The sequence below is a fragment of the Pleurodeles waltl genome, chromosome 9, assembly GCF_031143425.1.
Source record: "Pleurodeles waltl isolate 20211129_DDA chromosome 9, aPleWal1.hap1.20221129, whole genome shotgun sequence".
Lineage (NCBI taxonomy): Eukaryota > Metazoa > Chordata > Amphibia > Caudata > Salamandridae > Pleurodeles > Pleurodeles waltl.
In genome coordinates this window covers 804,770,140-804,797,886 of record NC_090448.1, presented here as the reverse complement: position 1 = coordinate 804,797,886, position 27,747 = coordinate 804,770,140, and the positions used below count along the sequence as shown (strand labels likewise).

Below are 27,747 nucleotides of genomic sequence, written 5' to 3'. Positions count from 1 at the left end.
GTACTGGGGTCTTGGCTAGCAGGATCCCAGTGAGACACTCTGACAAACAGGCCAAAAATGGGGGTAACCATGCTAGAAAGAGGCTACTTTCTCACAATAGTGCATTCCAGTCCGTTCCTGCAATTGGCTGTGAGTATATGGAACACCAGTTGATAGTCTGAAATATACAAAACTAGTTGCACCAGTGTTGGTTAGGGCCTGAAAAGAAAAGTGGCACTTTCCTCAGTGTACATGGACACAACCATTACTCTGTGCACAGTAGGATCCTGAGGCAGAGTAAACAAGCTGGACAGCATCAGGTCCCAAATCCCTAGACTAAACAACAAGACTGACTGCATACAAGGCTGGCAAGATCATACCGCAGGACTTTATAATAGGACCAAAATAGTATTATTGTCTGTTCATAAGAACAAGCTTAGTATAATTTTAGAACAAGGGGGCACTGAAGCTCTAATACTGCTAAATCCTCTGCGTTTGATACCCTGTCCTGTGAGGAACGTATTTTAAGATTACATGAGACTGTCAATAGAGGGGAAGCCCTGAGCTGGCTGGCATCCTTCTTGAAGGAGTGCTCCCAGGTGGTCTTCCAGGCTCCTTATCAATCTTCTTTTAAGTCCCGTATCTGTGGAGTGCCTCAGGTTCTCCTATGTTTAATATTTATGTGGCTCCCGCAGGCTGGGTTGTTGAGAGCCTTCTGCTTCTTGTGTCTGTTATGCTGATGATGCACAATTAGTTCTTTGTATGGACAACAACCTCTACCTAGCCAGGTTCAAAACTGTCTGTACACAATGATAAACTGGATGAAAGACAGCTGCCTTACCTTTAATTCTTGAAAGCTCAAGGATGCTGTTCTTGTCAGCTCTTGTGTCATGAGGACCTCTTGGACCTGATTTCGTTCCCCGGTTTTAGCTTTATTTTATATTTTCATAATTTGCACATTTTAGCTGCATTGCTTTTAGCATGGCTTTTAGCAATGACATTTTACACACTTTGCTGGCGTGATATTCTTCTAGGAATATGTTGTACAAGTTGCTTGTTTAGTTAGCCTTTTTCTCAAAATGTAATCAGTGTATTCTGTCACGACTAGGAACACAAAACATGATATCCTAGTGCTTAGGTTGCCCATTCAGGAGGCAGCTTCTAACATACAGACAGAGCATTAAATCAGAGCTATACTTCCAACACGGTATGCCTTTATTATAGTGCACTCACCCAGAAAGGGCAGAGGGGCATCCCAGCCACCACCATTCTGGGAGGAATGCTGTGTTTGATATGCAGCTCTGCTGTTGCTAAGGTACTAGCTTCCCGAGAGGATTGCCATCCACCCTACAGGCTTACTTCTGATGCTGGTCCCAGTTATGTGGCTAAGGCTAATCCCTTAGATCGGGCCAAGCAGAAGAGTACACCTGCTGTGCTCTCAGTATAGTCTTAGGGTTAGATAAGAATCTTTAGAACCTCTAGAATTCATTTACCATGGTTGGATTGCTTATTATCTTTACCACGTTCATAATGCTGGTAACCTTGCTTTATTCCATCTGCCTAGATATCACAGCTCATTCTCTCTGCAAGACTATGATTATGTCAATAAATGTATTCAAAACTTATCTTGTATCTCTTTTGTGTCTTCGCCTGGGCATGCATGAGTAATAATAGCAAAAGGGTGAGATTTGTTTTCACGACTTCCTTGGGAGTCAGAGGGTCACATTTAGGTTGCCATGATCACCTTCCACCCCAGTAGGTTCAGGCACAGTGAGCAACCCAGGAATTGGACCAAGAACTCTCAATGGTGTGAATGGACCTAGTCTCCCACAATCTGAAGTTCTGTTGTCCTAATACACAGTTCTATTATCTTAGTAGGAACCGTATAACACTTTTTTATGTGATCAACACAATGGGGACCCTCTATTTTTGATTGCTGCCCGACGCTTGTGGCCACTGTGCGTAACCACAGTGTAATTTTTTACCCAGGTCTTTCCATTGTTCTTCACCAGGCCCTTCTCTTCTCTCATAAACAGTAGGTGGCTTGCAAATCAATTACCGAAACTTACTTTACTTTGGGACTGCTGTTCTACATAACTAAGAATTGTAAGTTATTACAGAATATAGAGGCTCAACTATACTATGATTGACTCACAGAAACCCAATTTGTCCTTATCTGAGGCAACTACATTGGCTTCCAGTTGCAAAGCACTGTATTTGCATGAGGCTGTGCATTTGCCGCAAAGCTGTTCTTTACCAGTGACCTAAATTATTCTGCAATTTCTTCTCTTTTTATCAACCAATCTGCACCACATGGACTGCTCCAGCTCATCTTCTTAACCTTTCAACATTAGGAAAATTTTGCAGAGTGGACATTCTTTTCCCTAACTAATGGCCAAAGCCTGGAACTCCTTGCCTCCAACATTAGAAGCATCTGTGACTAGCTTTTGGAAATCTCCCAAAAACTCAGTTATTCAGTCAGTAATCTTCCAACTTGTGCTCTGTCCAGCTAATCCTCATATCAGGAAACTCAAACAGGTATTTGGGTATGCTATAACATGTACAGGAAATAGAGATTAATACAAATATTTCTGATGAATATCAAGAAATTGCTTTAAGTCTATCACTGATTTTCCAAACATAATTGAACAACAAAGAGGAGAGTGTCTTTCAGTTAGTCTGAAGAGGCAGAAATGCAGTGGAAAACGTTAAGAAAAAAATGTTCCTCTGGTTGGGAATGATGATGGTCACATGTGCTCGATTGTAACCAATAATGCTAGCACGACCCGAGTTTGTAGTGGTTTTTGCAGTCTGGGCTTTGCGCAGATTGATGAAGAATTGTTCTGTGGTAGAGAGGGACGTTTTCAGCTACTCCTGAACAAATTACCATTTAAAATTGTATTTATAGGATTTTCCTTTTGTAATCTGCACTGACCAGAAGACCCTTAAATGAGCATTCACTTCTAAGCGAGTAGAATGTTTAAGACAAATGATTGCGAAATGTAAGTTAGGACCAGAGAGAAGTTTCTACCTAGGATGAGGAATGTGACTAGAGATCCTATGTCCGTGTTGACATTAGTTAAAGAATTGGAGGACGAAGTATAGCAATTTTGATTGTGGAAACAGGAGGGTTGAGTTGTGAAGAAAGGAATGAAACGGAACAGATGAGGTGTTGAGTTTTGTGAAAGGAAAGGTGGCTGCCCATTAAGCTAAATAAGTTGATAAATCAAATCAGGGAAGCTTTGGGAGCTAAGATGCAGATTAAGCTTGATAGGGATGATGTTTAAAAGATGTAGTAAATTATTAACACCGTGCTTTGACAGACAAGTCGGTTAACTTGGTCTATGAAGAACATTTGAGACTGAAGCTTATCAAAAGAAAGCTTGACCCCTACGGTGCCTGGGACGACCTGGTCTCGCCCTCGGTTGCCGTGTGCTGAGGACGAGACCAGCTCGTCCTGCACTGGGCCCAAGGGTGGGGGAGCACTGGCACTCCCCTCATGAGCCTCCCAACAACCCGCCCAGGACAGGGATGGAAGGGGAATCGCTTCCCCTTCCACCCCGATCTCCCCCATCCCCCCAGTGACGTCTGATGACATTAGCACGCAAATCGTTTCACCTACGATCGCGCTGGAAGCACATCCCGGACGAGAAATGTAAAAGCATTTCTCTTCCGACCGGGAGGTGGGGCAGGAGAGGCATCAAAGGAAAGGGAAGGCATTTCCTTTCCTTTGATGTCTCTCGCAGCATTTCTGCTGCCCGATCGCAAAGCGAACGGGCAGCAGAAATGCCCACTAGTCACCAGGGATTTTATTTATTTCTATATATTTCAATAAGGGGAGCGGCCCCTTGGGAAAGGGTCACTCCCCTGGGAGGGAAACTATTTTTAGGCCATTTCTGCCCCCCTTGGGGGCAGATGGGCCTATTATTAGTAGGCCCATCTGCCCCCACGGGGGGCAGAACCCACTAGACACCAGGGATTTTTTTTTTCTATATATGAATAAGGGGAGCAGCCCCTTGGGCAAGGGTCGCCCCCAAGGGGGGCAATTTTTTTTATCGTCTTTTCTGCCCCCCCTTGGGGGAGACTGGCCTATTATCATTAGGCCGATCAGCCCCCAGGGGTGCAGAAACCACTAGGCACCAGGGATTTATTTTGTGTTTATTTACAAATGGGGAGCGACCCCTTAGGCAAGGGTCGCTCCCCTGGGGGGGCGGGAGGGGGGCAATTCTATTTTAGGCCAATTCTGCCCCCCTTGAGGGCAGATTGGTCTATTTTTCTTAGGCCAATCTGCACCCAAGGGGGGCAGAAACCACTAGATACCAGGGATTTTTAATTTTTTTGTGTCAATTTAACGCAAGGGGAGCGACCCCTTAGGCAAGGGTCGCACCCCTGGGGGGCAATTTTTTTTTAGGCCATTTCTGCCCCCATTCAGGGCAGATTGGATTATTTCTATTAGGCCGATCTGCCCCCAGGGGGACAGAAACCATTTAGGCACCAGGGAATGGTGTGTGTTTTGTTTGGGGGGCAGCCCCTTGGGGAAGGGTCGCTTCCCACGGGGGCATATTACTGTTGGCCATATCTGCCCCCCTTGGGGGCAGATTGGCCTATTTTTGTAAGGCCCATCTGCCCCCAAGGGGACAGAAAGCTCACCAGAGACAAGTGAAGATTTTGTTTCAAAATAAGAGGGTGGGGGGATGGAAAGAAAGAAAGAAATGTGGGAAAGATTTTATTTTTTAGCTAAATTTGAGGTTTGCTGAGGATTCTGGGTAAGAACACACTGGGGGATCCATGCAAGTCACACCTCCCTGGACTCCCTTGGGTGTCTAGATTTCAGTAATGTTTGGGTTTGGCAGGTTTCCCTATATGGCTGCTGAGCCCAGGACCAAAAACGTAGGTCCCCCCGAAAAAAAACAGGTGGTTTTGTATTTTATAATTTTTATGTGTCCACATAGTGTTTTGGGGCATTACCTTTTGCGGGCACTAGGCCTACCCACACAAGTGAGGTACCATTTTTATCGGGAGACTTGGGGAAACGCTGGGTGGAAGGAAATTTGTGGCTCCTCTCAGATTCCAGAACTTTCTGTTGCCTAAATGTGTGGAAAAGTGTTTTTTTGCCAAATTTTGAGGTTTGCAAAGGATTCTGGGGAACAGAACCTGGTGAGAGCAGCACAAGTCATCCCAATTTGTGACTTCTCTAAGATTCCAGAACATTCTGTCACCGAAATGTGAGGAAAAAGTGTTTTTCTGGCAAAATTTTGAGGTTTGCAAAGGATTCTGGGTAACAGAACCAGGTGAGAGCCCTGTAGGAGGCTTTCCTGGTTTGTAGTGGGTACCTTGGGTATTAACACCCTATACCAGGTCCAGTTATCCCTTGTTAGTGAATGTAGTAGTGTTCTAGCAGCTTAGGTTGATAGAGGTAGCTACAGCAGAGCAGCTTAGGCTGAACCAGGAGACATGCAAAGCTCATGCAATACCACTTATAGTTACACAGTACTTATATACAAGTAAAGACAATACTTAGTGTTACCAAAAATAAAGGTATTTATTTGGGTGACACAAGGCCAAAAATATCTTAGAGGCAATACTCCTTCTGGAGGTAAGTATTATACACAATATATACACTAGACACCAAAATAAGATAGGTAATTAGGCATAAGATAGTACAAACAATAGGAAATGCTATGGAATGCAAAGGGAGAAAATAGGTCTAGTGGCAACACAAACCATATACTAAGAAAGTGGAATGCGAATCACGAATTCCCCCTAGACAAGTGTAGTGTGTGCTGAATCGCTGGGAGAGTAAGAATACAGTAAAGGGAAGTAAATTACCCCACCCCAGAGCCCAGAAAAGCAGGAGTAAAGTACTGCAAGTTTCCTTAGGACACACTACACCTCGTGATTGGGATATTGCAGTAACCAACCAAGTCTGCAAACAACAACTGCTAGATTCCTGTACCTGATGACCTGCAAAAGAAGGGGACCAAGTTAGAAGTTGAAAGAAGTTCCAGGAAGGACAGGAGCCCCTGCCAACCGAGAAGAGGGTGCAAAAGAAGAGTCCCCGGTTGGACAAAGACTGCAGGAATGCACCCTAGGAAGATGCCAGCGGGTTCCTGCATGATGCAATGGATGTCCCACGATGTATAGATGGATGCTGATGAGATTTCATGTTGGAAGTCGCCAACAAGCCTGGGTTGCGACAAATGTGCATTTTGCATCAAAATGGCTCTGGATGGACCCAGGAGGGACCTGGGGGCCTCAACTCTGTGTGAGGAGTAAGAGGGGCCTCTCAGCACTTTAGAGAGCCCTCAGGATACCAGACAGCATACACGGGAGTCCAAGGACATGGGGACATACGCCGTTGGTGCAGCACAACAAAAGAAGGTCCCATGCCGCTGGAGAACAACTCAGCGAGTTGAGCATCGCAGGATGGACTGCTGGGGACCTGGGCCAGGCTGTGCCCGAAGGAATTTTGCAAATGATGCGCAGAGGCCTCAGGAGGTGAAGAAGACGCTGCACAGGGATACCATCGCTCTCAGGGAAGGCAAGGTCTTACCTCCTCCATATTGCATCAGCAGGACCTCAGGACAGTCTATGTCGATGGAGTCCACCCTCTGTGTTTCTAGGAGCATGCTCGTCGCTGTGAGAGGAGTCCAGGAGTACTGGTTGTCCACTTGGTGCCTGCGTGAGCAGGGGAGTGACTCCGTCATCCCCATGGGAGATTTCTTCGGTCCTTCTGGTGCAGGATGAAGACTGGGAGTCCTCAGAGCGTGCGCCGTGGAAACTGTTGCAGTTTCTGGCTGGAGATGAAGTTGCAGAAGAAAGATATCCCTTGTGGATACTTTGTTGCTGTTACAGCGGTTCCTGGAGCAGGCTGTGGTTGATCCGAGGTCAGAGGATGAAGTAGTAGTTGCAGAGGATTCTTGCTGGAAACTTGCAAGTAGAATCTGAAGAGAACCCACAGGAGAGACCCTAAATAGCCCTGAGAGAGGGATTGGCTACTTTATCAGGTAAGGACCTATCAGGAGGGGTCTCTGATGTCACCTGCTGGCACTGGCCACTCACAGCCCTCCAGACTGCCCTCCCACCTTGCAAAGCAAGATGGCTGAAGTCTGGGACACACTGGAGGAACTCTGGGCACCACTCCTGGGGTGGTGATGGACAGGGGAGTGGTTACTCCCCTTTCCTTTGTCCAGTTTCGCGCCAGAGCAGGGGACAAGGGGTCCCTGAACTGGTGTAGACTGGCCTATGCAAGGAGGGCACCATCTGTGCCCTTCAAAGCATTTCCAGAGGCTGGGGGAGGCTACCCCTCCTCAGCCTGTAACACCTATTTCCAAAGGAAGAGGATGTACACCCTGGTCTCAGAGGAAATGCTTTGTTCTGCCTTCCTGTGACTGAGCTGCTCAGACCCCAGGAGGGCAGAACCCTGTCTGTGAGGTGGCAGCAGCTGTAGCTGCAGTGCAAGCCTCAGAGAGCTGGTTTGGCAGTACTGGGGGTCCATAGTGGAGCCCCCAGGATGAATGGAATTGGCTCCCCAATACCAGATTTGGAATGGGGGGACAATTCCATGATCTTAGACAGGTTACATGGCTATATTCGGAGTTACCATTGTGAAGCTACATGTAGGTATTGACCAATATGTAGGGCACGCGTGTAATGGCGGCCCCGCACACACAAAGTCCCGGGAAATGGCCCTGAACTATGTGGGGGCACCTTTGCTAGTGCAATGGTGCCCTCACACTTAGTAACTTTGCACCTAACCTTCAGCAAGTGAAGATTAGACATATAGGTTACTTACAACTTACTTAAGTGCAGTGAAAATGGCTGTGAAATAGTGTGTGCACTATTTCACGCAGGCTGCCATGGCAGGCCTGTGTAAGGGTTTGTCTGAGCTCCCAATGGGTGGCAAAAGAAATGCTGCAGCCCAAAGGAATCTCCTGGACCCCAATGCCGAGGGTAGCTAGGTACCATATACTAGGGACTTATAAGGGGAGTCCAATATGCCAATTGAAGTTGGTAAATGAAGTCACTAGCCTACAGTGACAAATTTAAAAGCAGAGAGAGCATAAGCACTGAGGTTCTGATTAGCAGAGCCTCAGTGGCACAGTTAAGCACTATACAGACACAAACATTAGGCCATAAGCTATGAGCAGTGGGGTCCTGACCAGCAGGATCCCAGTGAGAAAGGCAAAAACATACTGACATACAGGTAAAATGGGGGTAACATGCCAAGGAAGATGGTACTTTCCTACAAGCCCCACAAGTCACCTCATCTTGGATTCCCCTAGGTGTGCAGTTTGCAAACATGCACAGGTTTGGTAGGTTTCCCTAGGTGCCGGCTGAGCTACAAGCCAAAATCCACAGCTAGGCACTTTGCAAAAACAGCTCTGTTTTCTTTGGGAAAATGTGATGTGTCCACGTTGTGTTTTGGGGCATTTCCTGTCGCGGGCACTAGGCCTAGCCACACAAGTGAGGTACCATTTTTCTCGGGAGACTTGGGGGAACACTGGGTGGAAGGAAATTTGTGTCTCCCACCAGTTTCCAGAACTTTCTGTCAACGAAATGTGAAAAAAAGTGTTTTTTGGCCAAAGTTTGATGTTTGCAAAGGATTCTGGGGAACAGAACCTGGTGAGAGCCCCACAAGTTACCCTATTTTGTATTGACCCTAGGTGTCTAGTTTAAAAAAATGCACAGGTTCGGTAGGTTTCCTTAGGTGCCGACTGAGCTAGAGGCCAAAATCCACAGCTAGGCACTTTGCAAAAAACAGCTCTGTTTTCTTTGGGAAAATGTGATGTGTCCACGTTGTGTTTTGGGGCATTTCCTGTTGTGGGCACTAGGCCTACCCACACAAGTGAGGTACCATTTTTATCGGGAGACTTAGGGGAACAATGGGCGGAAGGAAATTTGTGGCTCCTCTCAGATTCCAGAACTTTCTGGCACTCAAATGTGAGGAAAGAGTGTTTTTTTGGCCAAATTCTGAGGTTTGCAACGGATTCTGGGTAACAGAACCTGGTGAGAGCCCCACAAGTCACCCCATCTTGGATTCCCCTAGGTGTTTAGTTTTAAAAAAAATGCACAGGTTTGGTATGTTTCTCTAGGTACCGGCTGAGCTAGAGATCAAAATCCACAGCTAGGCACTTTGCAAAAAACACATCAGTTTTCAATGTAAAAATGTGATGTTGCATTTCCTGTCGCGGGCATTAGGCCTACCCACGCAAGTGAGGTACCATTTTTATCGGGAGACTTGTGTTATTGCCCCTTTTCGTTCTCTATATTTTTGCCTTCCAAATGTAAGACAGTGTGTAAAAAAGACGTCTATGTGAGAAATGCACTGTAATTCACATGTTCGTATGGGAACCCCGGAATTCAGAGATGTGCAAAAACCCACTGCTTCTCAACGCCTTATCTTGTGCCCCTTTCGGAAATACAAAGGTTTTCTTGATACCTATTTTTCACTCTTTATATTTCAGCAAATGAATTGTTGTATACACGGTATAGAATAAAAACCCATTGCAAGGTGCAGCTCATTTATTGGCTCTGGGTACCTAGGATTCTTGATGAACCCACAAACCCTATATATCCCCGCAACCAGAAGAGTCCAGCACACGTAACAGTATATTGCTTTAAAAAATCTGACATCGCAGGAAAAAGTTACAAAGTAAAACGTGGAGAGATATGGCTGTTTTTTTCACCTCAATTTCAATATTGTTTTATTTTAGCTGTTATTTTCTGTTGGAAAACCTTATAGGATCTAGACAAATGACCCCCTGGTGAATTCAGAATTGTGCCTACATTTCAGAAATGTTTAGCTTTCCTGGATCCAGCATTGGTTTCACACCCATTTCTGTCACAAACTGGAAGGAGGCTAAAAGCACAAAAATTTGTAAAAATTGTGTATTTCCTAGTAAATTGGGATGCAAAATGTGGTTTTCTGATTCAAGTCTGCCTGTTCCTAAAAGCTGGGAAGGTTGTGATTTTAGCACCACAAACCCTTTGTTAATGCCATTTTCAGGGAAAGAAACACAAGCCTTCTTCTGTAGCCCTTTTTTCCCATTTTTTTTTTTTTTAAACTACATTTTCACAGTATTTTGGCTAATTTCTTGGTCTCCTTCAGGGGAACCCACAAACTCTGGGTACCTCTAGTGTCCCTAGGATGTTGGAAAAAAAGGACGCAAATTTGGCCTGGGTAGCTTATGTGGACAATATGTTATGAGGGCCTAAGCACGAACTGCCCCAAATAGCCAAAAAAAGGCCTGGCACCTGAGTGTGAAAAGGCCTGGCAGCGAAAGGGTTAAGGAGGAATGTTGATGGCTGGGATTAGAAACCAGGCAGAACAGTTTGTAAATATTATAAATACTTGTGCTGTGAGAGATTGGAAGGGGTAGTCACAAAACCTCCCTTGCGTTTACTGTAACTTTGACCGTATGCAATAAAATGTGTTGCGGAAGATTATTGAGGCCCTATTAACAAGTTAGTTTACACAAGCATTGACAAAGCCAGTCTTTGGGCACTGAAAGAACAGAAGTCAAGCCAGCTTTACGTATGAACCCTTTCCCTCCTGTGCATTACCACCACGTCTGGAATCTGTTGGCTGTGCAAAGAGACAAAAAAAAAAACCAAGCATTTGTAATGCAATAGGTCTCGCATTCGCTTGAGTTAAAGCTATTGGCATTGTAAATGCATAAATGGACTTTTCTTGCCACATAAATTGGTCATCCCTGCCACATAATTTGCTCATCTCTGCCACATAACTCCAGTGGCGCTGCTTATAACTAAAGCACTTCCATTTACTGTAGAGATTTTTTCCCTACCAATGACATCAAGGGATTTTTGTAAGGCAAGCCCAGGAATGAATAAAAGTGATGGGTTTGAGATGAGCATGGTTAAAGGCCACAGTATAGATTACAACATGTGGGAAAGCAGCGCTTGACCTAAAAACACCTCTTGAAACGGGCATTTGAAAGCACAAAGGTGCTCTTCTAATGTGTGTGTCCGCAGCCAAGTTGAGCTGCGTTTACGCATGAGATCAAACTCTGCAAGACGTCCAAGTCCTCTTTGGTTTGCCAACTCATGTAACTGCATCTTTGACCCTCTCCCTCTTTACTGTTTACTAGCTAAGAAGAAAATCAGTGAAGTTGACATGAAAACAGCCTCATGCCTGATTAACTTTCTTCTTTTTTTCCCAAATAAGGCATATGAGATGTTTCACATATACAGTTTCATATTTAATGTAATATGATGCACACTGCACTAATTAAGGTCATGAACTTATTCCACATAAATAATGCATGTTTAGTGGTAAAGGTGAGAGAGATGGCAATTGTAATACAGACGTTCAGTTGTATAATGTCTAATCAGGAAACCTGAGCTAAAACCCTGAATCCTCATATGACCAAGTTGTGTGATCCTACTCAAATTATATTATGCCATTGTGTCTCAATCAGATTGTCAAATCTCAGACCACTTTGAATGGTTTAGTGGCAATAATGTTGCTCCATATGCAACAACATTGTTGGCCCCATATAAAGTGCACTTGCCAAACTGACTTCTCTTGGGTCACTGGTGGCAGTGTACCCAGGACATTGGGGTAGGGGAAAGTTCTGTTTAGAAAGCATTACTTTCAACAGATGTTAATGCTGTCTAAAGTATTGAAGTGAAATACAAGGTTTCAAAATAGTTTGAGTGAATCTTTATCATATTTTACATGACGTTGCTAATTAATTTACTGTTGTAAACTAGCGATTCAAGAGATAGTTCTTCCCAACTCGACTCGCTCTGCAAATTTGCTATCTTGCCCACCTCTTTGTAACACATTTGGTTGTGTTATTGTGTTATCAAGACGGGTGGCCTTTTAGGCAAGAAGTTGTTTAAAATGAGATAACACACTGTGAAGTGTTATGCAAGAGAGGGCTGTGCGTCCCTGAGCGGCCACCGTGTTCTTGTGTGCCATTACATAGAGTGGTGGTGATGTGGGGGAGGGGAGGCAGTGCCCGTCAGATCATTATTTAGCTGCGATGCAGCTCTGAGGGGCTGTTATGTGCCTGCATGTTTCGGGACAGAAGCTGGTTTGTTGTGTGATAAATGCAATGTGTGATTGGAGTAGGCAGTGTCTGTTTCTCGCACATTACAGTGCAGCCTGTGGCGTTATAAACTAGAACTAGTGAACACGAAGTCTAGTGCTTGGAGTTAGATGTAAATATTCTGAAGCAGGTTTGCATGTGTGTTAAACTGGTTTTACTTACCCCATCCCTGTTTCTTTATCCCGTCCCTGTTTCTTCTCCAAGTCTGTTGATTTTCTCTTGATCCGACAGAAAGGGAAGAAAGCACTATCATGCGGCTAGGTGTGCGCTTTACAGCGCTATTTAAATTGATTCTGTTATACAACTCTGTACTTGCCTAACAGCGTTATCCATCCCCATCTGTTTGCCAAAGCAAATATCTCGCCCTTGGGGTTGTGTGCCCAGCTTGGAGTGGTCAAACGGAGCTTCGGGTTCAGCTACAAACAAAAGTATACTTCAGTGTCATTCGCTAGATGGCTAGGGGTAAAGAGACATTTTAAATTGTTTTTGACTCAAGCTTTCTCCGTATGTAAGAACGTGTGCTATTTAAACATGCATATGATGGACATCTATCTATTGTACTACACTCTTCTGTAGCACGTAATAAACAAGCGGGCATCCGCCCTCCCTCCCACCACCAGGGACCGCATGCAGGCACACTCGGCTTCACGAAGAGAAAATGTGACAGCCTGATTTACAGCCTTGTTTGAAGCAAAGCAAATGTAAACTGAAGGTTCACTGAACACTAGCAGGCAACAAAGAAAACAAGCATTTGAACTGCAATAGCTCTCGTGTTAGCTCGAGTTTCAGCTATTATCGTTTTCTTGCCACAAACTGAAAATAAAAAGTAAAACAGTTGACATAAGCAGCGGTTCAAAGCGCTGCTGAGAGCTCGCAGAGACAGACAAAAGGAACAAGCATTTGTAATGCAAGAACAGAAAATGTGCGAGGGAGAGTAATGAATGGAATAAACAAAGTCACACATCACTGCAGATGAAAAGTAAGTAATAGACTAGAGCCCTGTTAACAGAAACAGACTCTGGCCACTGAAGCATCCAGCGCTCTGGTCAAATGCTATTAGCCTTTGAACAAAGTAATCCCTAAGCACATGCTTCATAGGCACAAGTGGAAGGGTACAAGTACTAGAGCCATGCTCCAGGGGAGTGTACAACTGTGGAAAAGGTGGGACAAAGAGCAAGGATTGACCACTAGCAAACAAGGATTTTTTAAGGACACTGAAACAAACCATTGAAAAAGCAGAGACCCCACAAAGAAGTATCGAAGTACATACTAAAGTATATACAAGAGGCCTCGAATGCTCAACCTGAAAAATGAATACCTTGTGCTGGCAATAAAATGGCCAGAGGTTTATACAGAGTAGAAAAGGAAAGAGAAAGTAGCCTACCGGATGCAAAAGGAACAAAGCATTACAAAACAGTTAGTGGCATAGTCAGACCACAAAGAGCCTTGTGCCATTGTTCATCAAAGAAGCCACAGACAGTACTGCGAAAAAATCTAAATTAGGTTACCTCGTTTCCAATTTCAATAGATAACACAGTGCTAATTTGTCCAAAAACATGGCCTGTGACTTATGAATTTCATTTCGGTTATGGGGCTCGAGAAACAATAAATCTTGCACTCGACCTCACATACTGAACAAATCATTGAATCTGTAATTTGTAAACCACTTAGGGCCAGATGTAGGAAACACTTTGCGAGTAGCAAACGGCAAAATCTGCCGTTTGCGACTCGCAAATGGCAAAATCTGCCGTTTGCGACTCGCAAATGCGTGTTTCCTATGCAGAAATGCATTTTGCGAGTCGTTACCAACTCGCAAAATGCATTTCCGAATCGCAAATAGGAAGGGGTGTTCCCTTCCTCTTTGCGAGTCGCAGTGGTATGCAACTCCATTTGCGACCGCGTACGCAGTCGCAAATGGAGTCGCAGTTACCATCCACTTCAAGTGGATGGTAACCCACTCGCAAATTGGAAGGGGTCCCCATGGGACCCCTTCCAGTTTGAGACTGGACCCCAAAATATTTTTTCAGGGCAGGGAGTGGTCCAAGGGACCACTCTCTGCCCTGAAAAAACCGAAACAAAAGGTTTCGGATTTTTTTTAAATGCAGCTCGTTTTCCCTTAGGGAAAACGGGCTACATTTAAAAAAAAAAAAAAAGCTTTATTGAAAAGGCAGGTCGCTAACATGGAGGCCTGCTGATGTCAGCAGGCCTCCATGTTAGCGAGTGCCTATACTCGCAATGGGGCCGCAATTTGCGACCCACCTCATGAATATTCATGAGGTGGGTCATTGCGACCCCATTGCGAGTTGCAGACGGTGTCTGAGACACCGTACTGCATAGCAATTTGCGACTTGCAAATTGCGAGTCGCAGGGACTCGCAATTTGCAAGTCGCAAATTGCTCTCTTCCTACATCTGGCCCTTAGTTTCTGAAACAGCTTTATGCCCTTACAGACAATACTTATATATAAACACAAGGCACTGTGAACCAAAACTAGGAACATAGGTGTGACAAGTATTCCAATAGTGTCATCTTTCTTGGAAAAAAGGGCCCTCACCCACTGCTAACGGCTTGCTACATTCAAGACATGTATTTGTCCGAATGGTCTCAACCAACTGGATATCTCTCATTGATATTGCACTAAACGGTGAGTGAGATTGGTGAATATTTCTAAAGTTATCTGGTAAGTCACCCAGATAAATTAATTGAAGGTGTCACTAATACGATTAAAAACCAAAAAAGAGAGGACTTTTGTATTATTACAAAAATCTTTACATCAATATGTTTCATCTAAGTCCAAAGCAAGTATGGACCCCCTAACACTATGCTAAGTAACTAGTGTTATGTAAAAGATTAAATTGCAGTGTCATGAAACTGAAGGAAACTCTTAAATGAATAAATATACTCGGTGTAGCAGATTACGTCATTTAAGTGTTTCCTGATAGATAAAAACGAAGAATAAATTTTTATACAATTACTCTCATTTGTAACTATGAAGACAGACCAGTACATATCAAAATCCATGTGTGCATGATTTATCCACATATGTCAGTGCAAATGAGCACAGTGCAATACACATCTAATTATGACTTGCTGATTCCGGTTTGCATGCCTTTAGTAATACTCCTGGGCACCTGCTGTTTGACATCCTCCCATTATTGTTTGCAGTTGTTTTTCCTGCCACAACTGTTAACGTGTCGATCCTTAATAAAAACTTATAACGGGACCCGTATAGGTCGATGAACCTTTTGACTCGTTTAAGATGTTCTTACCATATCGCCAGAACAGAATCAATAATCAATACACAATAATCAATAATCATTAATCAAGTCAACAATTGATAATCAATGGAGTCAGTAATTTCCACACACCATGACTTTTCAGCCATGAATAACCACACCTTTAGTAAAAGTTTAGTAAGTTTATTTCCTTTATATTAACAATGCTAAAATCATGTAGATTAATTTCAGAATCAAATCAAAACGCATATAAGAATAAAATTGATTAACCAAAAAGACGCAAGAAACACAACCTAATCAAAGCTTGAATCATGATTCATTCTAAAGCATCAGTGCAAATCCTTAGCAAAGTCAACTTTAATAGTGCAACATAATCCATAAAGTTCAGCAAACTAGTTTGTCAACCATTTGTCTCTGCAATTTGTCATTCGTCATGTAGATAACGTCAACTAATCCAGATTAGCATCGGCATGTGGGGCTTCATGCAAAACAATTTAGAAGGTGAATTTAGAAAACATCTAGCTAAGGAAAACTATCAAAAACAGCAGGTGGTACCTAGAAAGAAAAGGTATAAAATACAATTCAGTCATATTGTCATATCTACCTATCCACGGTATGGGTCAGCAAACAGAATCAGTCTTCGTCCTCAGGTCATCAATCGATCAGCAACACATCAGGCTCTCAATAATGAGCCCAATGACATAATCTTGAGTCTCTTCTTCTCGTTCCGTCACTCTAAATCTCTAGTCTCGCAATCCTCTAATCTCTAGTCTCTCCTTTTTTCCCTCTGTCGATTTGTTATATCAAAGTCACCCAACCCTCCCCTGATTTCCAATTGGTCAATTAATCGCACGCTATTACTCTAACCAATAAAAATTCTATGCCAAATCTATGAATTCTAATATTTCATCCTTCATACTTCGTCGATTGGTCTGCTTTACGATGTTCTCATCATCCGGCTCGTCAGGTATCAAATTTGTTGCATCTTCTTCTCCAGTCAGTGTCCTCATTGTTCGCGTTCTGGGAAAGTATTTCTAGCACACATTACATACAGCTCGATACATTTTAAGGACACTGTCTCCTGTTAGTTGGTTCTCATGGAAAGCTTCTGCTAAGCATTTTATTAAACAATGAACATTTCACAGTTAGTTCACTCTGTCAGCATTTTCCATTAAACGCTCAGAAATACAGCTTCTGCATGAGGCCTGGCAAAACTAGGCCAAGACACTCGCTAAGGTCTACAAATAATAACTAAAGCATATTCATAACCCTTAATATGACATATTACTACATTATTCTAATACATTTTCGATATTTCGTAAGTATTAATCATCAATTAGTACATTTCGTGAACACTGTTGGCCATGCTTCAAGGTCACATTTTCAAACATGCACACTATTTTTCTACGTTATTCATTTTCTACGAAATTCATTATTCAAAATACATAAAACTTATTAATAATTTCTAATTAAGACTTCTGCTTCAGCACAACCTTACCCTAAAATAAGGTTGCACATTGTACTGGAGATCCATTCTCGGTGGTAATGGGGGGAATGCATATCAGGCCAATACATTAATGGAGCAGGTTTTGGAGGGCAAGTGGTAGTGTCAGGAAATATTACAATACTAGCCTTGTCCCATTGGTGTCAATTAATTGCCTCTGAGTTCGAAGACCACCTTCCCTGTGTCCGTCATTAGATTCTATTTTTGGGAAGTAATTAGGATTAGTTGGATTACAGTATGTATCTGACACACTAGAATAAGTGATGTCCTGATATTTTAAAATGACTTTCTGCAATTTAAAGATTTTTGAACTCTGCCATGCCATTGTTTAGTTCCTCAACACTTTTTCTTGTAAAGAGTGATTTAAACTGTTGTCTTTAGGTGATTGTCACTTGCTTGAATCTTGACTAGCATAGTATGTTATGGTCGTTTTGCAATATTTTTAATAAAAACTAGCCAGTCCACAATTCACTTACATACAATGAAGTAGGAGTATTTCATAAATGCAAGGATGTCAATGGAATATTCCGGATTCATTTATAACCAGTTGCATAGGGGTTCCTTTGCCCGCAAGTATTCTTTCGTTATAGCACCGTGGAGGAAGGTTTTATATTGATTCTTCTTAATTCTGATAAGAAGTCCCAGCAAAGATGGGACTGCAAAGATGGAAGAAACCATCTTATCCTTAAAATGAATGACATTAGAATTTCTCAGTTGTGCACTAAAATTCATGAGCTCTCAAGAACTACAGTAAACAGTAGAAATGAGTGTCACCGTGTCTTATGTAGTCGTTTTGGAAGAAACAATTATTCTTCCATGGATAGTCACTGCCTAAAACTCTATCCACATGTCAGGGTGAGTGATCCTCAGGAACAGTACTTCCCAGAATCCCACTTTCCAGCAGCAACAACTTTGATTTTGTATTCCACAGCGTATCAGAGTAGCCAGGTGGGGGGTTGGGATACAAGTGAGGTTACAACGGGGAAGGAGACCTGTGAGAAAGGAGCCTCTTTCTAGCATGGTTACCCCATTTTTGGCCTGTTTGTCAGTGTTTGTTAGTGTGTTTTAACTGTATCACTGGGATCCTGCTAGCCAGGACCCCAGTGCTCATGATTTGTGGCCTACTTGTCAGTCTGTTTCACTGGTTTTGTCAGTATGCTTAACTGTGTCACAGGAGTCCTGCTAAACATAACATCAGTGCTTATGCTCTCTCTGGTTCCAAATTTGTGGTTACATACCGGTAACCCAGTATTTCACTCCACATTGGCATACTGGGCACCCCTTATAAGTCCCTAGTATATGGTACCTAGGTACCCAGGGCATTGGGGTTCCAGGGGATCCCTATGGGCTGCAGCATTTCTTTTGCCACCCAAAGGGAGCCCTTTCAAAGGCTTCTACAGGGCTGCCATTGCAGCCTGTGTAAAATAGTCCATGCACTTTTTCACAGCCATTTTCACTGCTCCAGGTCACTTATAAGTCACCTATACGTCAGGCCCTCAGACCCTGAAGGCTGGGTGCAAAGTACCTTTGTGTGAGGACACCCCTGCACTCGCCGAGATGTCCCCACGTTGTCCAGGACCATTTTCCCAGACTTCGTGAGTGCGAGGATGCCATTTTAAGTGTGCACTGGACACAGGTTAATACCTATGTACAGCTTCACAATAGTAACTCAGAATATGGCCATGTAAGGTGTATAACAACTGGGAATTGTACCCCAATACTGATTCCAGTGTTGGTTGCACAATCCCGTGCACTCTGGGGGCTCCACAGTGGACCCCCAGTAGTGCCATAGCAGCCTTCTGAGGTTTTCCAGGCAGCCCCAGCTGCTGCCATCTCACAGACAGGCTTCTGCCCTCCTGGGGCTTGAGAAGCTCAATCCCAAGAAGGCAGAACAATGCATTTCCTTTAGGAGAGGGGTGTTACACCCTCTCCCTTTGTAAATGGGTGTTACAGGCATGGGAGGGGTATCCTCCCAGAGCCTCTGGAAATGCTTTGACCCCCAGTCCCTGCTCTGGTGTGAAACTGGACCAAGGAAAGGGGAGTGACCACTTCCCTGTCTATCACCACCCCAGGAGTGGTGCCCAGAGCACCTCCAGAGTGTCCCTGGGTTTTTCTATCTTGCATTCCTAGGTGGTGGCACTCTGGGAGCATCTGAGTGGCCAGTGCCAGCAGGTGACGTCAGAGACCCCTCCTGATAGGTGCTTACCTGGTTAGGTGACAAATCCCCCTCTCAGTGCTATTTAGGGTCTCTCCTCTGGGTTTTTCTTCAAATTCGGATTGCAAGACTCCAGCAGGAATCCACTGCATCCTCCACTTCATCTTCTGCTGATGGATCAAATGCTGAATGCTCCAGAAATTCTGCAACCTTGTATCTTCAGCTCCTGTCAGCAACTGCAGCAGTTTCCAGGTCGTGCATCCTCCGAGGACTGCTTGTCTTCAGCCTGCACCAGAAGAACCGAAGGAATCTCCTGTGGAGTGACGTTGTCACTTCCCTGCTTCAACAGGCACCCCTCTGCAGCAATAACCGGTGGCTTGGACCTCCTCTCCGGACGACAGGCATGGATCCAGCAACACGGGTGGTGGACTAAAGTGACTCTGGTAGTCCCACTGTCCAGCTGTCCAACTTTGGTGGAGGTAAGGGCTTGCCTCCCCACGCAAGACAGTGCCCCTGTGCACGCGTGACTTGCAGTTGCTAAAGCTTGTGTGCGACCTTCTAAGAAGTTCTTCATGCACAGCACAGCTTAGGCTCCCAGCACTGTATCCTGCGATGCACAGCTTCCTGAGTGGTTCTCCGGTGGGGTGGGAATCCTTTGTGTCGTGCTGCATGGGCCTCCATTTGCACCTCCATTGTCCACATGCTGTGGGGCTCCTGTATGTGCTGCCTGGTCTTCTGAGGGCTCTCTGAGTTGCTGAGAGCCCTCTCTGTCTCCCCGTCCTGGGTAAAGTCAACCTGGTCCTTCCTGGGCCCAGGCAGCACCATATTCTCCTAACCGCCAGCTTTGCATTTACCAAGGCTTGTTGGCAGAATCCAGCGACGTAAACCAGACTGCATTCATCCTTCCAGTGTGGGACATCTTTTGCACCAACGAGGAACCCGCATCTGTCTTCTTTGGTGCAATACTTACTTTGTCTTCTCACCAGTGGTTCCACTTTTGCACCTACATGCGGGTTAGTAGGGGCTCCTGTTCTCCCGGGACTCTTCAGTGCTTCTTGGACTTGGTCCCCTTCTTCCACAGGTCTTCAGGTCCAGGAATCCACCATTGGGGTCTGGCAGTCTCTTCTGGTTCTTGCATTATCTTCTATCACAACTTCTACTATGTTTTAGGAAACTTGCTGTGTTTTACTCTTGCTTTCCTGGGCTCTGTGGTGGTGTATTTTACTTACCTTTGGTGTTTTCTTACACTCCTAGTGCCGCTCTACACACTACACTCACCTAGGTGGGAAACCGACTTTTGCATTCCTCTATTTTAGTATATGGTTTGTTTTCCCCCTAGGCCCGTTGCAACGTATTGTGATATTCACCATTTGCACTATTTTCTGACTGTGTACCTATCTGATTTGGGTTTCTAGTGTATATATTGTATATAATACTTACCTCCAGTAAGAGTATTGCCTCTAAGGTATTTTTGGCCTTGTGTCACTAAAATAAAGTACCTTTATTTTTGGTAACACTGAGTATTGTCTTTTATTGTGTATAAGTACTGTGTAACTATAGTGGTATTGCAGGAGCTTTGCATGTTTGCTAGTTCAGCCTAAGCTGCTCTGCTACAGCTACCTCTAGACAGCCTAAGCTGCTAGAACACTGCCTACATTTCACTAATAAGGGATAACTGGACCTGCTATAAGGTGTAAGTATCTAGGGTACCCACTACAAACCATTCCAGCCTCCTACACTCACAGCCTGAGAAGGAATTTTTGGGTGTGGTATGGGCTTGTGAACATTTACATGTGTTCCTCTATGGAAAGCATTTCATGCTGGTGACTGATCATCAAGCTTTGGTGACCATTTTCGGCAATCAAAAAGCCAGTATTGAATGATGGGGACTGTGATTGCAAGAGTATGATTATACAATTGTCCATCGACCAAGAAAGGATCAAAATCCTGCTGACTACTTTTCGAGAGTGCCTTTTCAAGGTAATGGTAGACTATCCAAAACGGCCGAGACGTACATCAGTTTCATTGTCAAGTCAGTAGGTGTATCGTTAGCCCAGATTATCACAGCCGCGAGTCATGATAGTGACCTGCTGAAGTCAAAAGACATATATACATATCAGCATAAACACCTTCAACCCCTTAGTAATGATGGTGAATATCAAAAGTATACATGAATTGTCCATAACTCAGGAAGGAGTTATACTGCGAGGATTGAGGATCCTGATTCTGGAGAGTATATGACAAAAGGTGACTGAAGTGGCTCGAGAAGGTCATTGTGGTATTGTTGCTGGAAAGAGAGGTCTCCGAGACTGAGTTTGGTTTCCATAGTTAGATGAAAATGTTGAACAGGAACTCAAGGCCTGTCACGTATGCAATTGCCTATCAACATCATTACTCAACATCCGCTGAACATGTCATAACTCCCTAAACATGCCTGGGAGACTATAGCCATCGATTTCTTTGGTACACTTGATAATGGACATCATCTAATGGTGATTGTATATGAATATTCACGTTTTCCTTTGGTTGAAGATCTGTCATCCATGACACAAGAGCGAGTAATCGAAAAACCTGAAGGCATCTTTGTAACATGGAACATACCAGCCATTGCAAAGTCTGGCAAAGATTTTAAAGAATTTCTGGAACATGTGAACATAAAGCATCAAAAGATCTCACCTTAATGGCCACAGGACAATGGACTTAATGAATGGTTTATGAGTACACTTAAGAAAGCAGTACAGCGTGCATTTTTGAAAATCTGAGTATGAAAATTCTATTTTCTACTTTACAAGCTTATAGTTCGACACCCCACTCGACGACATGTGGTCCTGCAACTTTGATGTTCAGGAGAGCAATGACAATCAAGTTACCTCAATGGACCACAGAAAGAGATAGAATAGATGAAAACATGATTCATACAAGTCTTGGTTTCCAAACAGAAAATGAAAGTTTATAGAGATAACAGGCAACATGCAAAAGACATCTCATTCAGAAAAAGAGATTTGGTGATTGCTCAACAGTTACACAAAAGAAAATCTAATGCTCCTCACGATGCTGAACCTTTCCAAGCAGTGTCCACCCAAGGACACATGGTGGCAGCCTAGCGCCCTGGGAAGTCTATTACCAGAGACTCTTCTAATTTCAGGCCTGTACTGCATTGTCTTCAACTCGAGATGGTGACAGAAAGGCTGATTCTGACAAATCAGTGACTGTTGCTGATTCCTTGCCATCTTTAGCAGTTTCTGACATTCAAGATGACAGTTTGCAGCTTCCCGTAACCAAATCAGGTTGCCTGATCAAAGCACCAAGAAGATTAGTTGAAGAGATATAGTTGTACATTGTTTCTATATGTATACACATTTGTTTATGTCAAAAGATTTTCTGAAAAAATTTAATTTTTCATTTAACATAGGGTCTTTCCTGATTTGGAATGGAACCTTTCTGGCTCCCTGAGGACTCTGTATCAGTGTGACGTAATCACTATAATAGAATGTAATCAAAGCTTTGTTTAGAATGTTGGAGTTTATAGATATATGCTGAGGAATAAAGACGTGTGAATTACAGCTCCATGTGTTGTCTAGTCATTCAGCGGGTACCAGGCTGGGGAGGATGCGACATTGGTGAACAACCATCTTACAAAGGTTTCTCATTCATTTTATGATGTCACCCCTGATCTGTGCATGCACTCCCAGGGTACATCTTTCAATATTTATTTTATTCTTATGAATCCCAGTCAGAGAGGGTTGCAATCATGACAGCCATCTTTTAAGAGTATTTGTCATAGTAAAATAAAATGCTTTCAAAGATGGCTGCCACAGATGTGCATGCATTATAATGCCCATCTTTCAAGGACATTTGTAAAAATGAAAGAACATGTTTTAAAAAATGGCTGCAGTGGGTGTGTGAATATCTGCAGTGGCCATTTTTAAATGTATTTTAGTTTTTAAATCCTGTTCAAACATGGCCACCATGGATATGCATACATGGGTGGCAGCCATCTACATAAATGAAAAATCATTGGCAGAGCTTGTAGGTTTCATGTCTGTGAATTTAAACATATACTTGTATGTCATATCTTTAATCTTTCTGTAGTATTCTAAATTTCTGCAATGACTTGAGGAATTACTTTCAGATTAACTCATTCAGATTATAAAAACATTTTAAAACTACAATGGGAATCATATTTGGAGGTGTGTTGTCCTGGTTCATTTTTAAATAAAAAGTCGGCTGACATTGTATAAAAAGGTTTTACAAGCCTTCTATGACCTAAACCTAATTCCTTTTTTTATAATAGACATTTTTAACCCCACTCATCTTATCACCATTACACAAGTTCAACTCAACATGTGATGTAAAATGTTATCCCTTCCGTCTTAGAACAAGGACCTCAATGCCATGTTATTTCATTGTGAAAAATCCATAACATTTAGAAGTTAATTTAGAATAAATACTAGTGAAACATTTGTCCTTAAAACTTTCTAAGTTATCAATCTCTAACATGTTTTTTCCTGTGCATTACTTACCCCTTCTAGTTTAAGCTGAAGAACATATACAAATAATGTTTTTTTTGTGGAAATGTGAATGTTTTAATGGTGGGGAGGATGTAGTTTATGCTTTTTAACTTAACAGTGAAATAAAATGATAAAATACAAAGAGGCTTGTTTTGTTTTCCAGTAACCTCTTTTCTTTCTCAGTAATACAGGATACGTATTTCAAATATTTTAAGAGGTGGGGTTCTCAATCCTTCGTAAGCGTACATAGGTTAAGGTTAAATATTGTTATTTTTTTAATCTATCATTTAGATTATATCACTTAATATGATGTGAATATTCAACATTGAAAAATACACCTTATGTATTTATTTTCTTGGTGTTTCTTTGTTTATTGTTTCCTTCTTTCCTAAGCTCTTCCCCTTTCCACCTCTCTACTATCTTATTGTAGATCCAATTAATTAGAATGGCTTCTATACCAATAACAATTTTATTTGATTCATAGTAATAGTTTCAACTATCTCAGATAGATAGATAGATAGATAGATAGATAGATAGATAGATAGATAGATAGATAGATAGATAGATAGATAGACCTGTGTATGTATGTATATATATATTCTCCGGAAAAAAGACAGGTTAAAGTGATCTTAGAGTTAGGTGAAAATGTCAGATAAAACATGCTCTTTTAAACATACTAACCCCTGAAACTGATGAGTTTGTATTTATCTCAAGTAACTAAAACTCATGCTATAAGGTAACTATAACTTGGGCCCCAGCCAGGCACAGGTTTGTCATCAGTAATTTCATTACAAATTTTGCAGTGATATTATCAATTATGTCATAGAAGATATTGTGAAAGATGTAATACGTGACGTGATTAGCAATGCATGTTTTGGGCTGTAGCTGTATCTAACGTTCATATGGAAAAATGAATGAGAAAAAAACTTTTTGCCCCCACCCCCCTTTTCTCGGGCCCACTTGACAAATCACTCCAAAACTTTCCATTTACAAAACGCCCAAAAAGAACACTTTTAAAAAAGAAATTCTGGAGATTCACAAAACGGTGTGAAAAAAGGCATTTCTAATAGAAACACAATCCTATCTATAAATAACCACTGGCATTGCTTATGTGAGATCATAAGCAGTGATTGATGGGGGTGCAAATTGGGTTAGCTGTAACTGGTGAATTTCAGGATGTCGGATTTTGAACATTATTTTATTTCAATGCTTAGCTATAAAGTCACTTTAACCTTTGGTTGTTTCAGCGACTTTATATATATATATGTATATACTTGTCTGGACAGTTCTGTTATTAGATTAGTTTAAATATACTGTATATTGAGTATTCATAAAGTATATAAAATATAAACTTTCATTTATGCACTATGTATATATGTTAACATTCTAAATTCATGTTATAAATATTCAGTTTATTTACAGACATTTACCTATTTCGACTCAATGAGTAAAAACTATTTAAGTAAAAAAATGCTTGATTTTAAAATGTTGTTAGAGAATTTAGGGCCTGATTTATATATTGGTTGATGAAGTTTTGTCCATGGTGATTGCTGAGCATATTACCTCCACCATCTCGATGATACTCCGTCTGCCAAATTTAGAGATTACTGCCAGCCTGGCAGTCATCTCCGTATGTTGCAGAGAACAAACATCACAGGGGTGCCTTTCAATGTACTAAAGTATGTTTGATAGCCGCCATTGGTTTTGACATTTTCCGTTTTTTAGGAATAAACTAAAAACTAATGACCACATACCCTCGAAGTTTCTTCCCTGGGTGTTGGTGTCACAATTGTTTTTTCCTGTTCCTCACTGCCAGGTTTTCCTTGACAGTGACGAAGAGGTAAAAAAGGCATTACAAGGTCCAGCCTAAATAGGGTGGACCATATAATCTCATTCCTATGACAGCCCCTACATTGTCATGCTGTCGGAGAATGTATTCCATCGATGGACTCAATAGACAGATGGACCATTAACGTTTACCTGTCTCTAAATGAGGTCAGTGGACCAAGGGCTAAGTGGACAGGGTACTCTGTCACATTTTTAACAGAGTAACCCATTCGCCATACTCTAAAACAGGCCCTAAATGGGACTTTGCCCAAAACATGGCATCTGGCTTATGAAATTCACTGGGGTTCCAGCTCTCGTGGATAAATCCTGTAACAGACTTTGCCCAAACAAAGCATTTTCAGCTTTCACACTCATGATGTAGGCTTGGTTTGGTAATAGTGCAAATGGTGCACTGCTGGACTAGAGATACGTAGGTCACTATTCTCCATAACCTCTTCCTTTTTACTCCTTTAGTTGTTGAATGGATACCTACTCGAGTGAGAACCATAGCAGGGGCCATCATCGGCTACTTCTACACGAGTGGGCAGATAGTCCTGGCAGGGCTGGCCTACAGCATACCAAACTGGCGCCACCTACAACTCACTGTATCAGTGCCATTCTTTGTCTACTTTCTGTACTCCTGGTATGTGCCCTTTTATTTGCAGCTAAAATTAAATAATGATAATAATTGATTGACATGTTTGGAATTCAAGTCACCAAGTGTGCGGTTTCACATAAGCCAACCCTACTTAGTACTCAGATTAGAAAATTCTTTGGGATTCCAGATATATTAACTGAATTTCACAAGGTTATGCTTTAAATTCGTTTTTGGGAACTGTGTTTTTACTGCCCAAACTGTGTTTTTCAGGTGGATTCCGGAGTCTGCACGATGGCTTGTGATGGCTGGTAAACCTGAACAGGCTGTAATGGTTTTAAAGCGTGTGGCTAAATTAAATGGGAAGACAAAAGAAGGTGAAAAACTTTCTGTTGAGGTAGGAAAAACAAAATTTCTACTTTCTTGCTACTTTTTAAAGGGTTTGCAAGCCATTGCACCAGGGACATCTGTGAGCTGTGGGATTCAGACAGATTGTGATGTTACACTGATGGTATCACGATTTTGATCCTGGCAAAGAGCCCTAATGAGTCTTGCAGTTTGAGTATATGGTAGCGGGTTCTCTAGAGTCTCTCTCCTATGGGAATGATGGGATGCTAATGTGTAGGGGCATGGGACACAAGGTCCACAGCTTGGTCAATGAACCCTCAGTCGGGTCTACATCTTCAACAATCTAACCAGTAACTTGAGATTCATGGAAATGAATAATTGGGCACCGGGGCATCAGTAAACTTGAGTAGCGTATTTGCAAATATGTGTAAATTATTTTCACATTTTTACTCAATGGAAAGGATGTGTAAATTGGTTTCAAATTTGACCCAACAGAGTTACATAGAATCAAGTTCAAATTTTTCTTAATTTTTTTCAACCATTTCTTGAAATCTGAGTTAACTCCCTAGGTTGGTGTTCTTCCAAGAATAACATTTTAGGTACAACACGTAATGCTTGGTGCCTCTTTCTTAGCCCACTTGTGTGCGCCTATTGCTCTTGACCCTCTCAGGCCCCGGCATCTTGCTTTAGGAAATGTCCTTGCAGCTAGCCACATTTAAAATCCACTTGGAAAGTGTGCTATATCAGAGAGGTTTTATAAACGAAGAATACGTTTTTGTACATCCTGGGGATCACCATACGATCAAAGGAACTCTGACATAAGTCGGGTACCAGATTGGGACAACACTGCAAAGATCCAAGATTTTCCACCAGATCCAAAAGAACACAAGCCTCCCACTCCTGACCCTCGAGCTCTCAGAAACTGTTACCAGATTTTGATACCTTTTAGATACAACATATATCTAAAATAAAGACCTGACACTTAGTAAAACGCCCCTGCTTCTTGACACTTTAAGAACAGAAGACAATTCCCGTCTACGCAGCATCGAGGGTGGTGGTGTAAAGTTGTACCTGGACCCACCATATGCCTTTCTAGATGAACAGCTAAAGTGACATTGTCACAACCTTACTTTGAAAGTTAAAGCAGCCATGTGCAGAAAGAATGTGATACTATTTTGAGGCGGCTTTCAACACAAAACACAGGAAGTATGCAAACCACTCTCTTTCCACCCCCACCTCACCCTAGGTCCTATGCACTTGTAGGCTCTCCCCATACAAAGAGATGAGGTGCATGTGTCTTGCTGGGTTACACCTGAGAGCAAATTGGAGAGTTGCAAAGATTTTTTTTTTCTTTTGTGACAGAAGATGGCACTCCAAAATAAGGAAAATGCTGATTTGGTTTATTGTAAAGACGAGCTGGGATGGGTGTGTAAAGCTAGGTGACCAATGTGTTAGCAACATACATTTAAAAGCCAATGCAATCATTGCAGTCAGAAAAAGTCTATTTGCTGAACTT

General features: G+C 42.6%; 1 protein-coding gene across 1 annotated transcript in view; it reads left to right on the top strand.

Annotated features, from left to right (window-relative positions):
- LOC138260003 (solute carrier family 22 member 6-A-like) overlaps positions 1-27,747 on the top strand; it is a 692,998-nt gene that overhangs the window by 249,557 nt on the left and 415,694 nt on the right. The window contains exons 4-5 of the mRNA XM_069208050.1: positions 25,763-25,931; positions 26,157-26,280. Of these exons, the coding sequence (XP_069064151.1) occupies positions 25,763-25,931; positions 26,157-26,280 (293 nt within the window). The remainder of the gene's footprint in view (positions 1-25,762; positions 25,932-26,156; positions 26,281-27,747) is intronic.